The sequence below is a fragment of the Oncorhynchus mykiss genome, chromosome 18, assembly GCF_057628025.1.
Source record: "Oncorhynchus mykiss isolate SJ-2025 chromosome 18, ASM5762802v1, whole genome shotgun sequence".
Taxonomy (NCBI): Eukaryota; Metazoa; Chordata; class Actinopteri; order Salmoniformes; family Salmonidae; genus Oncorhynchus; species Oncorhynchus mykiss.
Window position 1 is genome coordinate 13,581,582 of NC_143039.1, and position 16,694 is coordinate 13,598,275.

The following is a 16,694-nucleotide window of genomic DNA, read 5'->3' on the forward strand; positions in this document are numbered from 1 at the left end:
TGTAGACTCATCGTGGAATATGATCATGGAATAAATTGGTGTATACATTGGTAAAATATAAATTGGTACAGTATTTGTGCATCGTGATTTTATCAAGTTTACCCTGTTCTAAAAGTTACCTAGATTAAAATGTATTCTAAATTTAGTTTCTAATTTTAAACATGTTTAAACTGTTTCATTTTCTTGGACAGACGAGAAAAGTATAATTGCAGCCCGCAATTCGGGGCATTCATGCATGTGGGCATTCCTGCATCTTTAGGAACCCCTCTCTATACTTCTATTGGTCAATTTTTAATCGCATAGACAATCAGAGGAAATCTAGAATATCAAAAGTGTCATGCAAACATGAAGATGGCATGCTTGAGGGGGGAAGTTCATGCAGTAACCAATGGGATGCTTGAGGGGTGGGGGGTGTTCATGCAGGTATTAATGGGATGCTCGATGGGGGAAGTTCATGCAGTAACCAATGGGATGCTCGAAGGGTGGGGGGGTGTTCATGCAGGTATTAATGGGATGCTCGACGGGGCAAGTTCATGCAGTAACCAATGAAATGCTTGAGGCGGGCGTGCCCACATGAAGGAATGCCCTGAATTGCAGTCCGCAATCACACACTATTGAAACAGACCAAGCATATTTTTGTAGGCCCTGGTACTCCACCAAGGTTCGAAGGACAAAGCCTATGGGGAAATGAACAGAGTTTTTGTAGGGTGTTTGGATAAACTGTGAAAAATTAGGCCTGTGGTAAAACACAGGCTTATGAGATCTTGTACACTTTGTTCAATTTGATCATCTTCATCAGCTAATGTCACTTTTTGTGAATTTTGAAGCATTTGTGTAATCAAAAGCACGTCAAGGCTTCATAATTCATAAAGGTCATGTTAACTGACTGATATTATCTCACAAAACGAATAAGATCTCCTAAGCCTGTGTTAACCTTAGACCTTATATAGGATAAGGAATGGCTGAAGGAACCACAGGTAACTCATTTCCGTTTGTTAGGACAACAAGCTGGCAGGCTCTTTAGTCCCCAATCTGGTTTTAATGTCTGGGAGAATCTCAATTGCATACTCACGAGGAGGATGGTGGGAGGAGCTATACGAGGAGGGGCTCATTGTAATGTCTGGAATGGAGCCATAGAACGGGACAAAACACATAGAAACTCCGTGTTTGACCCCGTTCCATGAACTCCATTCCAGCCATTACAATGAGCCCATCCTTCTATTGCTCCTCCCACCAACCAGGAAGAAAATCTGTCTCCCTCCAGCAGGTGCCGTTTTTTCGCCCACCAAGCAAGGAGTTTTTGTGTGGAGGTCAAGGAGTGTTAGTCAACAAATTGGTCAAAATAAAATGAATGTCTTATTTGCAACGTGAGGTTTATTTGATCGAATATAAGTTCCACTAATCCAAAGAAAGGATAGTTGGAAGCTAAACAGCCCGCACTGCCGCTTTGTGGACAACAACTCCCATTTTTAGGGCGGAAAGACATGTATTTTGTCAATATATGCATATATTGCCCCAATGCATTGTAAACAGGAAGCACAACCTCCTCATGACCTTCTTCGATCTGAAAACGTAGCGGCAGCTCTCCCTAGCGGTTAGCAAGCAGTTAGCAGCGAAGGGAGTGGAGAGATTGAGAAGTGAAAAGACAGGAAGGCCGTGGTACATCGGCGTCTCCTATACTAGATATGCAGTGGCTACGGCTGGGGGTATGACAGCTTCTAGCTATCGTCTTTGTATGGACATGTAAATCGCTGCTTTTGAAAGGTTTGTACAGTAAACAGCAGCACCGATTTGCCAATAATGACAGCCTGAGTCATTGCTTAGTAGCTTGTTACATACAGCCAGTCAGCTAGCTAGCTAGCTAGCTGCTAAAACTGGTTAACATTAACTGGAGAGCTTACTTTACTTCAGTCATTGCTCTACTTCCACAACGGATAGTCAATATTTGCATGATGTTGCTAGGTCATTTAGGTAACCCTAACCCATTTTTGGCTCTGGGTTTGCTAATCAAAGTGCCCCAGAATTTCTCTAGAAATGATGGTTTGTTGCCAGCTAGGCTAGCTAGCATGATGGCTAACTGTCAAGTGATAATTGCTAGAAGTCTCTAGTTGTACCATTATTGCGGTATCCTCCTAGCTAACTAGTTAGGCCCTAGAGTTTTTCCACGTCCGTTCACGTGATCAGGAAAAGTTCCTGCTCCTACTGATTCCACACTAGCCTTGGAATTGGGACTTTCAGTGAGAGTTTGTAAAATATTATTGGAAAGACTGTTTCTTTGCACTTACAGGATCCCAATTATCCACCCTTCTCCCAAAGTGTGCATGGATTTAAAAGCATTGGCTGAAGGAAATTTCCACCATTGTTACAGAAATAACCTGTAAGTGTGCAAGTGCACACTTTGGGAAAAGGGTGGAGAATCGGGACGCATCCACAGTGTGTTGATCTGATCCCCTCTGCTCTTACAGGAGATGTCTGTGTTGACCTGATCCCCTCTTCTCTTGCAGGAGATGTCTGTGTTGACCTGATCTCCTCCTCTCCTGATCTTACCGTCCTGACTCTTGCAGTAGATGTCTGTGTTGACCTGATCTCCTCCTCTCTTGCAGTAGATGTCTGTGTTGACCTGATCTCCTCCTCCTCTTGCAGGCGATGTCTGTGTTGACCTGATCTCCTCCTCCTCTTGCAGTAGATGTCTGTGTTGACCTGATCTCCTCCTCCTCTTGCAGTAGATGTCTGTGTTGACCTGATCTCCTCCTCTCTTGCAGTAGATGTGTGCTGTGCCTTCAAGATGAGTGTGAAGGCATTTGAGCTGGTCCCTGCCGTGGAGCGGGAGCTCCTGATGGGAGACAAGGCCCGCATCAACATTGAGTGCATTGAGTGCTGCGGCAAGCACCTGTACGTGGGCACCAACGACTGCTTCATACATCACTTCCTGCTAGAGGAGCATGCCACGACCAAGGGGATGCTATCCTACACCGTCCAGAAGCTGCTGTTCAAGTACCTGGGCCTGAAAAAGCCCGTGGAGGCCCTGAAGGCCGCGTCAGCGTTAGAGCGCATCATTGTGCTCTGTGACGCTACAGTTAGTGTTATTGACATGATCACCTTAGAACCCGTGCCTTCGGGCGGGGCCAAGATTAAGGGCGTGGCCGCGTTCTGCGTCAACGAGAACCCGGTGAACGGGGACCCGTTCTGCGTGGAGATCGGGGTGCTCTCGGCCCGGCGGCGCACCGTACAGATATACATGGTTTACGAGGACAGGGTGCAGCTGGTGAAAGAGGTCAACACGCCGGAGCAGCCGTGTGCGGTCAGTCTGGACGGTTACTTCCTGTGCCTGGCCCTCTCCACGCAGTACATGATCCTTAACTACAGCACAGGGGCCGCGCAGGACCTGTTTCCCTATGACAGCGAGGAGAGGAAGCCCATAGTCAAGAGGATCGGCAGGGAGGAGTTCCTCTTGGCTGCCCCTGGTGGCCTGGGTGAGTCATTACAACAGCAGCTGTATTGTTAATCAGTAGATCTTATTACTAACATATCACTAGTGACGTATTCTCTCGCTCGCTCTCTCGCTCTCTCTCTCTCTCTCTGTGTCTCTCTCTCTGTGTCTCTCTCTCTGTGTCTCTCTCTCTGTGTCTCTCTCTCTGTGTCTCTCTCTCTGTGTCTCTCTCTCTCTCTTCTCTCTCTTTCTCTCTCTGTGTCTCTCTCTCTGTGTCTCTCTCTCAGGTATGTTTGCCAATGCAGAGGGTATATCCCAGCGTGCTCCAGTGAACTGGTCAGAGAGTGTGATGGGAGCGGCTGTGTGTTTTCCCTATGTGGTGGCGCTAGACGAGGGCTTCGTCACCATCCACAGTATGCTGGACCAGCAGCTCAAACAGACCCTCTCCTTCAGAGACGGACACATCCTACAGGACTTTGAAGGTGCCAACATGGCTCCCCTACACTAGTCTAAATGTCTAGCCTTGTTGGCTTACCTCAGTAGACCTATGTCTACAGTATCTATGGCTGAAGAGATGGTGACCCTGTCTGTGTCCCTAACCCTGACCTGTCTGTGTCCCTAACCCTGACCTGTCTGTGTCCCTAACCCTGACCTGTCTGTGTCCCTAACCCTGACCTGTCTGTGTCCCTAACCCTGACCTGTCTGTGTCCCTAACCCTGACCTGTCTGTGTCCCTGACCTGTCTGTGTCCCTGACCTGTCTGTGTCCCTGACCTGTCTTTGTCCCTGACCTGTCTGTGTCCCTAACCCTGACCCCTCCGTGTCCCTAAACCTGTCCCTAAACCTAACTGTGACCAGTCCCTGTCGGTGGTTTGTAGGTAAGCTGGTTCTGGCCTCCTCTAAAGTTGTGTATGTTCTGGTGCCCCTACCCCTGTCCCGAACTGTGTACCTGTCTCTGTCCCTAACTGTGTCTCTGTCCCTAACTGTGTCTCTGTCCCTAACTGTGTCTCTGTCCCTAACTGTGTCTCTGTCCCTAACTGTGTCTCTGTCCCTAACTGTGTCTCTGTCCCTAACTGTGTCTCTGTCCCTAACTGTGTCTCTGTCCCTAACTGTGTCTCTGTCCCTAACTGTGTCTCTGTCCCTAACTGTGTCTCTGTCCCTAACTGTGTCTCTGTCCCTAACTGTGTCTCTGTCCCTAACTGTGTCCCTGTCTCTAACTGTCTCTGTCCCTAACTGTGTCCCTGTCTCTGTCCCTAACTGTGTCTCTGTCCCTAACTGTGTCTCTGTTCCTAACTGTCCCTGTCCCCTGTCTCTGTTCCTAACTGTCTCTGTCCCCTGTCTCTGTCCCTAACTGTCTCTGTCCCTATAGGTAAGGTGGTTCTGGCCTCCACTAAGGCTGTGTACGTGCTGGTGCCCCTACCCCTGGAGAGACAGATTCAGGAGCTGCTAGCTGGACACAGAGTGGAGGAGGCCCTGGCTCTGACTGAGGGAGCCAGGAGGAACATTCCCAAAGACAAGTTCCAGGTACAGACTGTCTGCCACAAATAGTGTTTCTGCTAGAGAGCTTGTCAATACTCTCCGCTAGCTGAAAACAGATGATCAAAAGGCTGATTTCTAGGCCTCCCTAGAGGAGCAGTGGTCTAAGGCAGCGCTAGCTGTGTCACTAGAGGAGCAGTGGTCTAAGGCAGCGCTAGCTGTGTCACTAGAGGAGCAGTGGTCTAAGGCAGCGCTAGCTGTGCCACTAGTGGAGCAGTGGTCTAAGGCAGCGCTAGCTGTGTCACTAGTGGAGCAGTGGTCTAAGGCATCGCTAGCTGTGCCACTAGTGGAGCAGTGGTCTAAGGCAGCGCTAGCTGTGTCACTAGTGGAGCAGTGGTCTAAGGCAGCGCTAGCTGTGCCACTAGTGGAGCAGTGGTCTAAGGCAGCGCTAGCTGTGTCACTAGAGGAGCAGTGGTCTAAGGCATCGCTAGCTGTGCCACTAGTGGAGCAGTGGTCTAAGGCAGCGCTAGCTGTGTCACTAGTGGAGCAGTGGTCTAAGGCAGCGCTAGCTGTGTCACTAGAGGAGCAGTGGTCTAAGGCAGCGCTAGCTGTGTCACTAGTGGAGCAGTGGTCTAAGGCAGCGCTAGCTGTGCCACTAGTGGAGCAGTGGTCTAAGGCAGCGCTAGCTGTGCCACTAGTGGAGCAGGGGTCTAAGGCTGTGCCACTAGTGGAGCAGGGGTCTAAGGCAGCACTAGCTGTGCCACTAGTAGAGCAGGGGCCTAAGGCTGTGCCACTAGTGGAGCAGGGGTCTAAGGCAGCGCTAGCTGTGCCACTAGTGGAGCAGTGGTCTAAGGCAGCACTAGCTGTGCCACTAGTAGAGCAGGGGTCTAAGGCTGTGCCACTAGAGGAGCAGGGGTCTAAGCCAGCGCAAGTCCAGACTGTGTCGCAGCCGACTGCAACCGGGAGACCCATGGGGCGGCGCACAATTGGCCCAGCGTCGTCCGGGTTAGGGGAGGGTTTGGCCGGGCAGGGATGTTCTTGTCCCATTGTGATTCCTGTGGCAGGCCGGACGCAATGCAAGCTGACACGGTCGCCAGGTCTACGGCGTTTCCTCCGGCACATTGGTGCGGCTGGCTTCCAGGTTAAGTGGGCATTGTGTCGAGAAGCAGTGCGGCTTGGCAGGGTTGTGTTTTGGGGGACGCACGGCTCTCGAACTTCGCCTCTCCTGAGTCCGTACGGGAGATGCAGCAATGGGACAAGACTGTAACTACCAATTGGATACCACAAAATTGGAGAAAAGGGGGGTCATAATTTTTTTTAAATAACAAAAAAAAAGTTTATTTCTATAGTTTATTTTGGTCTTTTGTGAGTACAGCCCAGGGAGTTATTGTGACAGTGATGCATCATGTGTTCCCAGGTGACTCATTTAACTGGGGTGATTGTGTCCTTATGAAATGTAAAATATAGAATAAGAGGGATGAGATGTGATGCATCTTTAACGTTCTCTTTCATGATACCCCCCCTCACCCCTCCTCCTCAGATATTGCACAGAAGAATCCTCCAGCAAGCAGGATTCATACAGTTTGGACAGCTTCAGTTTCTCGAAGCGAAAGAACACTTCAGGACAGGTCAGTTGGACGTCCGGGAGTTGATCTCCCTCTACCCTCTCCTCCTCCCGGCCTCCTCCTCCTTCGCCCGCTGCCACCCGCCGCTCCACGGGTTCGCCGACCTCAACCACCTGGCGCAGGGGGACCAGGACAAGGTCCAGAGGTGCAAGAGGTAAGAGATGTGGTCCTCTGTAGCTCAGTTGGCAGAGTATGATGTTTGCAACCCCCATAATAGTTGGTTTGATTCCCAGGACCATCTGTACGTAAAATACAGAATAAAGTGCCTGCTAAATGGCTATTATTATTATAATAATAATAATAATTATTATTATTATAATTATTATTATTATTTATTATAATTATTATTATTATTATTATTATAATTATTATTATTCTAGGTTCCTCATCACGTACCTGGGTGAGGTGCGAAGCACGGAGGGGGCTAACGGCTGCCGGGAGGACGTGGACACGGCTCTGTTGAAGCTGTACGCTGAGCAGGACCACGAGAGTCTTCTGGACCTGCTGGCCTCCCCCAACGCCTGTTTACTGGCAGACAGCGCCCCCTGGCTAGAGAAACACCACAAGTGGGTACTGCAGCTAGCCTAGTGGGTACTGCAGCTAGCCTAGTGGGTACTGCAGCTAGCCTAGTGGGTACTGCAGCTAGCCTAGTGGGTACTGCAGCTAGCCTAGCGGGTACGGCAGCTAGCCTTGCCTAGCGGGTACGGCAGCTAGCCTTGCCTAGCGGGTACGGCAGCTAGCCTAGCCCAGCCGGTACGACAGCTAGCCTTGCCTAGCGGGTACGGCAGCTAGCCTAGCCCAGCCGGTACGACAGCTAGCCTTGCCTAGCGGGTACGGCAGCTAGCCTAGCCCAGCCGGTACGACAGCTAGCCTTGCCTAGCGGGTACGGTAGCTAGCCTAGCCCAGCCGGTACGACAGCTAGCCCAGACGGTACGGCAGCTAGCCGAGCCCAGTCTAGTGTGCACTACTATAGTTAGCCTAGTGGGCACTAAGATATTGCGTTCAAAGTAGCCTGCTATGCTATTGCCTTTTAAAGTGTGTAATGAGTGTTTTTTTTTTTATGTTGGGTTATCTTTCTCCTGTGTATCAGGTATTTTGCACTAGGCCTCCTCTACCATTACAACGGACAGGATTCAGCTGCTCTACAGGTAAACATGCTACTACTGTACACTACCTTAGTTTGAACACGGTGACCGTACCACCATGGCTCCTTTATATGGCAAATCAATCTAATCAAACCTGGCCACATCTTAAGCACTTAGGATGAAAAGCCCTATAAATCCAATCCATTATCTTGATTATTAATTTAATATGAATTGTAATGAAATGTCTATGGGGTTGTAAGATGCCTCTCTGTCTCTCCTCCTGTAGTTGTGGGTGCGAATAGTGAATGGGGACCTTCAGGACTCTACCAGGTCTGACCTGTATGAGTACATTGTGGACTTCCTGGGTTTCTGTTCCAACCCGGACCTGGTGTGGAAATATGCGGACTGGGCCCTGCAGAGAGACCAGACGGTACGGTTCTGTCTGCGTTTCCAAATGGCACCTTAATCCCTATATTGTATACTACTTTTGACCAGGCTCTATATTGTATACTACTTTTAACCAGGGCCCTATATTGTATACTACTTTTGACCAGGCTCTATATTGTATACTACTTTTGACCAGGCTCTATATTGTATACTACTTTTGACCAGGCTCTATATTGTATACTACTTTTGACCAGGCTCTATATTGTATACTACTTTTGACCAGGCTCTATATTGTATACTACTTTTGACCAGGCTCTATATTGTATACTACTTTTGACCAGGCTCTATATTGTATACTACTTTTAACCAGGGCCCTATATTGTATACTACTTTTGACCAGGCTCTATATTGTATACTACTTTTGACCAGGCTCTATATTGTATACTACTTTTGACCAGGCTCTATATTGTATACTACTTTTGACCAGGCTCTATATTGTATACTACTTTTGACCAGGCTCTATATTGTATACTACTTTTGACCAGGGCCCTATATTGTATACTACTTTTGACCAGGGCCCTAAGTTCTAGCAGAAACTAAGTAATGATGTCGACTGCCGGCCATTTTGGATATACCCGCAGGAGTAAAGAAGACTCTCCTCATTGTAATTGTGTGTTTATCTGTGGTCTCTGTAGATAGGGGTGCAGATCTTCACCAGGAGGCCGGTGGGTCAGGACCAGGTTAAGGAGCAGAAGGACCAGGTGAACCCAGACGACGTCATCACGTACCTGGGGAAACACAGCCAGGCTCTGCTGCTCTACCTGGAACACCTGGTGCTGGGCCGACGGATACAGGTCAGAACATACACAGGACTTCAGAACATATTCCATACACGATTTACCTCCTTCAACTATCCCCTGGCGCTTGGTCTTTACTGCTCTCTCTCTCTCTGTCTGTTTGTCTCTGTCTGTTTGTCTCTGTCTGTTTGTCTCTGTCTGTTTGTCTCGCTGTCTCTCGCTCTCTCTCTGTCTCTGTCTCGCTGTCTCTCTCTCTGTCTGTTTGTCTCGCTGTCTCTCGCTGTCTCTCTCTCTCTGTTTGTCTCTGTCTGTTTGTCTCTGTCTGTTTGTCTCTGTCTGTTTGTCTCTGTCTGTTTGTCTCTCTGTCTCTCGCTCTCTCTCTGTCTCGCTGTCTCTCTCTGTCTGTTTGTCTCGCTGTCTCGCTGTCTCTCGCTGTCTGTCTCTCGCTCTCTCGCTGTCTCTCTCTGTCTCTCTCTCTGTCTCTGGCTACTGTATGTAACTCTCTGTCTCTCTCTCGCTGTCTGTCTTTGTCTACTGTATGTAACTCTCTCTGTCAACTGTATGTAACTCTGTCTCTCTGTAGAAAGAGAAGCTCCACACCCACCTGGCAGTGCAGTACACAGACAGAGTCCTGTCTCTCCTGTCTCAGTCCCCCCCAGTGGACCAACAGGTGTCAGTAGCCCGGGACAAACTCCAGCTCCTCCTCAGGGAGTCCAGCCTGTACCGCGTCCAACTACTACTGGGTGAGCTGTCCATTGTCAATGTGTCCCAAATTACACCCTATTCCGTATCCAGTGCACAGGGCTCAGGTCAAAAGTAGTGCACTACATCAGGAATGGGGTGTAATTTTGGATGTGGCCAATGTTGTTGATTTCCACGTTTTTAAACAACATTTTAGTTTGATCTCGTCCAGTTGAAGTATTGTTCCTGTTTAAACATGAGATAATACCAATAAACTACATTTAGTTTCCTGGCAGAATAATGGGGTCCTCCAAAAAGGACAGAATGTCTATAATCTGCTATGACCCTGGTTTTATCCATGACATGGTTATAACCTGCTATAACCCTGGTTTTATCCATGATGACGTGGTTATAACCTGCTATAACCCTGGTTTTATCCACGATGACATGGTTATAACCTGCTATAACCCTGGTTTTATCCATGATGACGTGGTTATAACCTGCTATGACCCTGGTTTCCTGTTTAAACATGAGATAATACCAATACACTACATTTAGTTTCCTGGCAGAATAATGGGGTCCTCCAAAAAGGACAGAATGTCTATAATCTGCTATGACCCTGGTTTTATCCATGACATGGTTATAACCTGCTATAACCCTGGTTTTATCCATGATGACGTGGTTATAACCTGCTATAACCCTGGTTTTATCCACGATGACATGGTTATAACCTGCTATAACCCTGGTTTTATCCATGATGACGTGGTTATAACCTGCTATGACCCTGGTTTTATCCATGACATGGTTATAACCTACTATAACCCTGGTTTTATCCACGATGACGTGGTTATAACCTGCTATAACCCTGGTTTTATCCACGATGACATGGTTATAACCTGCTATAACCCTGGGTTAATCCACGATGACATGGTTATAACCTACTATAACCCTGGTTTTATCCACGATGACGTGGTTATAACCTACTATAACCCTGGTTTTATCCACGATGACATGGTTATAACCTGCTATAACCCTGGTTTTATCCACGATGACATGGTTATAACCCGCTATAACCCTGGTTTTATCCACGATGACATGGTTATAACCTGCTATAACCCTGGTTTTATCCACGATGACATGGTTATAACCTACCATAACCTATGGCTCTGTCTCCCCCTCCCTCAGGTAAGATCCAGGAATGTGACCAGTTGTTTCTGGAGAGAGCCACGCTCCACGGGAAACTAGAGGAGCACGATAAGGCGTTACACATCCTGGTGCACCAGCTCAAAGACTTCCCCGCTGCTGAGGCCTACTGCGTGTGGGGTTCCGCCTCCCGGGACCCGGCCTACCAGCAGAGCCTCTTCCACCTCCTCCTGGGGGTCTATCTGGACCGGGACCTTCCCAGTAGTACGGTCACCGGGGAGCTGGAGATGGCAGCGGTGGACCTGTTAAACCGGCACGGGGAGGTGTTCGACGCTGTGCGCGTGCTGGACCTGCTTCCTGAAGGCTGGTCCCTGCAGCTGCTTCGCCCGTTCCTCGGACGCGCCCTGCGGGGGAGTATGCACGCCTGCCGCACCTCCCAGGTTGCACTGGGGCTGGCGAGGTCAGAGAACCTACAGCTGCAGCACGACAGGGTGAGATTGGAACGACGCGACACACACACTGCGCGCGCACACACACACACACACACAAAAAATCAAATCACATTTGTTTTGGTCACACATGTTCAGCAGATGTTATTGTGGATGTAGCGAAATTCTTGTGTTTCTAGCTCCAACAGTGCAGTAATATCTACCCATTCACAACAACAACACACACACACAACTCTGCATTATGTGTTTACGACAAAGCTCTCCTGATTTTAAATCTTTGTAATTGCTCCTACGTTCTGCTGAGTCGTGACGAAGGTGAGATGTAACTGTGGCCTTGTTGTCGTGTCATCAGTTGAAGCAGAGGAGGAGCCCCGTCCTGGTATCACAGAAGAAGGGGTGTGTTCTGTGCCACAACACCTTCAGCGAGCCGGACTGTGTGTGTCTTCCAGGAGGCGTGCCCGTACACACACACTGTGCCGCCCAGAGGGTGGTACGAGACTCGCCCACCAGGAGACAACTAGCCAATAGCAACAACCACACATGAAGCCCCTTGACCACCATCACCACCCAAGCCTCGCCCAGAGCCAGTGTGACGGGAGGAGCCTAGCAGCAGCCCGGGCTGTGATTGGTTGCATCTGGGTGGGGGGGGGGTCACATCAGATGATGACTATGGGGAATAAAAGCACAGAGGTTACCATGGCTACCGTGGTCCAGCGTAGTGGGAGCAGCCCTGGAGCATACTCAGAAACACAGAGCTGACCACACTTCTCTACTGTGTGCGTGTGTGTGCGTGTGTGTGTGTGTGTGTGCGCTCGTTCATTTGTGAATAAAGGAAGGAAGGTATTTATTCCAGTGCCACCATGCATAAACAACAGGGAGACTGATGACCGACTGAGTTGTGAATGAAGTTCTACAACAAGAACTAAACTCCACATCCATCCATAATGACTTTAACATTGAAGTGAAACCTACAGTCTGTCCTGGTCCTCTGTTATGTCTGTCCTGGTCTAGTGCTGAACCCCTCCTCTGTCCTGGTCTAGTGCTGAACCCCTCCTCTGTTATGTCTGTCCTGGTCTAGTGCTGAACCCCTCCTCTGCTATGTCTGTCCTGGTCTAGAGCTGAACCCCTCCTCTGTCCTGGTCTAGTGCTGAACCCCTCCTCTGCTATGTCTGTCCTGGTCTAGTGCTGAACCCCTCCTCTGCTATGTCCTGGTCTAGAGCTGAACCCCTCCTCTGTTATGTCTGTCCTGGTCTAGTGCTGAACCCCTCCTCTGTCCTGGTCTAGAGCTGAACCCCTCCTCTGTTATGTCTGTCCTGGTCTAGTGTTGAACCCCTCCTCTGTCCTGGTCTAGTGCTGAACCCCTCCTCTGTTATGTCCTGGTCCAGTGCTGAACCCCTCCTCTGTTATGTCTGTCCTGGTCTAGTGCTGAACCCCTCCTCTGTTATGTCCTGGTCCAGTGCTGAACCCCTCCTCTGTCCTGGTCTAGTGCTGAACCCCTCCTCTGTTATGTCCTGGTCCAGTGCTGAACCCCTCCTCTGTTATGTCTGTCCTGGTCTAGTGCTGAACCCCTCCTCTGTTATGTCCTGGTCTAGTGCTGAACCCCCCCTCTGTTATGTCCTGGTCCAGTGCTGAACCCCTCCTCTATTATGTCTGTCCTGGTCTAGTGCTGAACCCCTCCTCTGTTATGTCCTGGTCCAGTGCTGAACCCCTCCTCTATTATGTCTGTCCTGGTCTAGTGTTGAACCCCTCCTCTGTTCTGTCCTGGTCTAGTGCTGAACCCCTCCTCTGTTATGTCCTGGTCCAGTGTTGAACCCCTCCTCTGTTATGTCTGTCCTGGTCTAGTGCTGAACCCCCCCTCTGTTATGTCCTGGTCTAGTGCTGAACCCCTCCTCTGTCCTGGTCTAGAGCTGAACCCCTCCTCTGTTATGTCCTGGTCTAGAGCTGAACCCCTCCTCTGTTATGTCTGTCCTGGTCCAGTGCTGAACCCCTCCTCTATTATGTCTGTCCTGGTCTAGTGTTGAACCCCTCCTCTGTTCTGTCCTGGTCTAGTGCTGAACCCCTCCTCTGTTATGTCCTGGTCCAGTGCTGAACCCCTCCTCTGTTATGTCTGTCCTGGTCTAGTGCTGAACCCCCCCTCTGTTATGTCCTGGTCTAGTGCTGAACCCCTCCTCTGTCCTGGTCTAGAGCTGAACCCCTCCTCTGTTATGTCCTGGTCTAGAGCTGAACCCCTCCTCTGTTATGTCTGTCCTGGTCCAGTGCTGAACCCCTCCTCTGTTATGTCCTGGTCTAGTGCTGAACCCCTCCTCTGTTATGTCTGTCCTAGTCTAGAGCTGAACCCCTCTGCTCTGTCCTGGTCTAGTGCTGAACCCCTCCTCTGTTATGTCTGTCCTGGTCTAGTGCTGAACCCCTCCTCTGTTATGTCTGTCCTGGTCTAGTGCTGAACCCCTCCTCTGTTCTGTTATGTCTGTCCTGGTCTAGTGCTGAACCCCTCCTCTGCTATGTCCTGGTCTAGTGCTGAACCCCTCCTCTGCTATGTCCTGGTCTAGTGCTGAACCCCTCCTCTGCTATGTCTGTCCTGGTCTAGTGTTGAACCCCTCCTCTGTTATGTCTGTCCTGGTCTAGTGCTGAACCCCTCCTCTGCTATGTCCTGGTCTAGTGCTGAACCCCTCCTCTGTTATGTCTGTCCTGGTCTAGTGCTGAACCCCTCCTCTGCTATGTCCTGGTCTAGTGCTGAACCCCTCCTCTGCTATGTCCTGGTCTAGTGCTGAACCCCTCCTCTGCTCTGTCCTGGTCCTCTGTTATGTCTGTCCTGGTCTAGTGCTGAACCCCTCCTCTGCTATGTCTGTCCTGGTCTAGAGCTGAACCCCTCCTCTGTTATGTCCTGGTCTAGTGCTGAACCCCTCCTCTGTTATGTCTGTCCTGGTCTAGAGATGAACCCCTCCTGTTATGTCCTGGTCTAGTGCTGAACCACTCCTCTGTTATGTCTGTCCTGGTCTAGTGCTGAACCCCTCCTCTGCTCTGTCCTGGTCTAGTGCTGAACCCCTCCTCTGTTATGTCTGTCCTGGTCTAGAGCTGAACCCCTCCTCTGTTATGTCTGTCCTGGTCTAGTGCTGAACCCCTCCTCTGTTCTGTTATGTCTGTCCTGGTCTAGTGCTGAACCCCTCCTCTGCTCTGTCCTGGTCTAGTGCTGAACCCCTCCTCTGCTATGTCTGTCCTGGTCTAGAGATGAACCCCTCCTGTTATGTCCTGGTCTAGTGCTGAACCCCTCCTCTGTTATGTCTGTCCTGGTCTAGTGCTGAACCCCTCCTCTGCTATGTCCTGGTCTAGTGCTGAACCCCTCCTCTGTTATGTCCTGGTCTAGTGCTGAACCCCTCCTCTGTTATGTCTGTCCTGGTCTAGTGCTGAACCCCTCCTCTGCTCTGTCCTGGTCTAGTGCTGAACCCCTCCTCTGTTATGTCTGTCCTGGTCTAGAGCTGAACCCCTCCTCTGTTATGTCTGTCCTGGTCCAGTGCTGAACCCCTCCTGTTATGTCCTGGTCCAGTGCTGAACCCCTCCTGTTATGTCTGTCCTGGTCCTCTGTTATGTCTGTCCTGGTCTAGTGCTGAACCCCTCCTGTTATGTCTGTCCTGGTCTAGAGCTGAACCCCTCCTCTGTTATGTCTGTCCTGGTCTAGAGCTGAACCCCTCCTCTGCTCTGTCCTGGTCTAGTGCTGAACCCCTCCTCTGCTATGTCTGTCCTGGTCTAGTGCTGAACCCCTCCTCTGCTATGTCTGTCCTGGTCTAGAGCTGAACCCCTCCTCTGCTATGTCTGTCCTGGCCCAAACCTGAGATGAGCTTGAGTCTATCCCTGGGGAGGGTCTTACTGCAGAACACAGTACAAGCAGACCAGTTAGACATCTCCTCCTTCACTACAGTGGCTCCTCTCTGCTGCTGGTATCTGAGACTGAACTTGAAGACGATGATTCCCCAGTGAGGCTGTGTTCACAGCCAGGAGCGTTCCTAATTGTTGCTAAATGTTCTGCTGTGTTGCACACACTCTCTCTCACCCCTCGAACCTGCTCCCCTTCCCGAACATTGTGTCCACACTACTTAAGAACTGTCTCTCTGCCTTCAAGCAACAAAAAAAAACAATGTTTTGGTTTTCATTTTGCTAACCAAGGTGAGGTTGAAACATCCAGCTAACCTGATGCTCGCTGGTTTCAGCTCAGACCAGGGCCGTATTCATTAGGCACCGAACTGAAGAAAACGTGACGGGGACTAGCTGAGCCATCTCGGAAAAACAAACTTGTTTTCCTCTTCCACTGCGAAACATTTTGCTTCGGTGTTCCCGGATGAACATGACCCCAGCTCTATGGGATGTGAAATGCTAAAACACTGAAAACAGAAGAATTGGCTAATGTTTCACTGACCAAAGCAAACGTTTAACCTGATCCCAGATCTGTTCGTGCTCATGCCAACTTCATTGCTATTAGTCAAGCCAATTATTTTTGGCATGACTATGAGTGACAAGGAGTTGTCATGGTGACACAAACAGACTGGCACTCAGGCTAAGCTAGGTCCTATTTATAGAGTTCTCGGCTTTGTATCTGTCCCATTATGGCATCAGTGACAGCATGAGCAGCACCATTGAGGCTATCACCATTTTAAAGTAGTACATTTTCTTTTTTTTTATGTTTGAAAAAGTGTATCGCTAATATTAGTGATTTACCTCCACCTGCATTGCCCGGGGTCTTGAACCAAATCTTGTCATTCATTTGTTGTGCCATTTACAAAACTAAGCAAACCAATTTGAAGAAGACGATGCTCTCTGATCATTGACCGATCGCTCCCATCTCATAGGAATCGCTGTCCAGTTGACTACTTTAAAATGGTGGAAGCGCTCCGTGGCAAAGTCCAAGCAAATAGTGTTATTTCCCAAGTAATGATCTCTCTCCATCTCTATGGTCCTGTCCCAGTTCACGTCGATCAGTGAACAACGTGAGTGTGGGTCGAACAAAGCAGGAAATCAGCCTTTGTATTAACACATGGATTTACAGGGAAATCCTTCAAATTATGCAAATTAGCCGGTAAAATCTAATTTAGTTTTTGTGCCGACGCGTTAAAACCAGATGAGCGTTTTGTGAAAAAAAGGAAAAGGGAAAACGCATTGCAATGCAGTCTGTCTGTTTAAAGGCTTTAGTTGTTTTGTTCTCACCCTGCTGCAAGGTTAGGGTTAGGGTTAGGGTTCTCACCCTGCTCGCAAGGTTAGGGTTAGGGTTCTCACCCTGCTCGCAAGGTTAGGGTTAGGGTTCTCACCCTGCTCGCAAGGTTAGGGTTAGGGTTCTCACCCTGCTCGCAAGGTTAGGGTTAGGGTTCTCACCCTGCTCGCAAGGTTAGGGTTAGGGTTAGGGTTCTCACCCTGCTGCAAGGTTAGGGTTAGGGTTCTCACCCTGCTCGCTGCTGGTTTATAGCAAACTGATTTATCGGTCAAAAATACTATTTTGACTTTTTAAAATGTGTGAAATGTCAAACTTTTTGATGGATTTTGCAATAGACCATTTGATGAGCACAGACTAAGTGAAACTCCTCTTTTACACACACACACACACACTTCCTTCTCTGTTCTTCTTCTCTATGATATCCAG

The 16,694-nt window shown here is 49.3% G+C and overlaps 1 protein-coding gene across 4 annotated transcripts; it reads left to right on the forward strand.

Moving 5' to 3' along the window:
• Positions 1-1,265: 1,265 nt before the first annotated feature.
• On the forward strand, positions 1,266-16,622 carry tgfbrap1 (transforming growth factor, beta receptor associated protein 1). Of its 4 annotated transcripts, none has more exons than XM_090207141.1 (12): positions 1,266-1,764; positions 2,766-3,473; positions 3,718-3,912; positions 4,798-4,952; positions 6,445-6,683; positions 6,910-7,095; positions 7,620-7,677; positions 7,901-8,044; positions 8,697-8,855; positions 9,382-9,541; positions 10,665-11,113; positions 11,424-11,943. In XM_090207141.1, exons 2-12 carry the CDS (start codon positions 2,786-2,788, stop codon positions 11,613-11,615), a joined length of 2,625 nt encoding a protein of 874 aa, XP_090063267.1. In that variant the 5' UTR covers positions 1,266-1,764; positions 2,766-2,785; the 3' UTR covers positions 11,616-11,943. The 4 variants fall into 4 exon arrangements, with proteins under 4 accessions (XP_090063267.1, XP_090063265.1, XP_090063268.1 ...); XM_090207139.1 differs by having other exon boundaries at positions 1,292-1,764; positions 2,763-3,473; positions 11,424-16,622; XM_090207142.1 differs by having other exon boundaries at positions 1,552-1,764; positions 2,505-3,473.
• Positions 16,623-16,694: the final 72 nt, after the last annotated feature.

Coding starts and splice junctions, on each gene's coding strand:
- tgfbrap1 (XM_090207141.1), top strand. CDS start 2,786: ATGAGTGTGAAGGCATTTGAGCTGGTCCCTGCCGTGGAGCGGGAGCTC. Junction 7,096..7,619: donor TGGCTAGAGAAACACCACAA/GTGGGTACTGCA, acceptor CCTGTGTATCAG/GTATTTTGCACTAGGCCTCC. Junction 8,856..9,381: donor TGCTGGGCCGACGGATACAG/GTCAGAACATAC, acceptor GTCTCTCTGTAG/AAAGAGAAGCTCCACACCCA.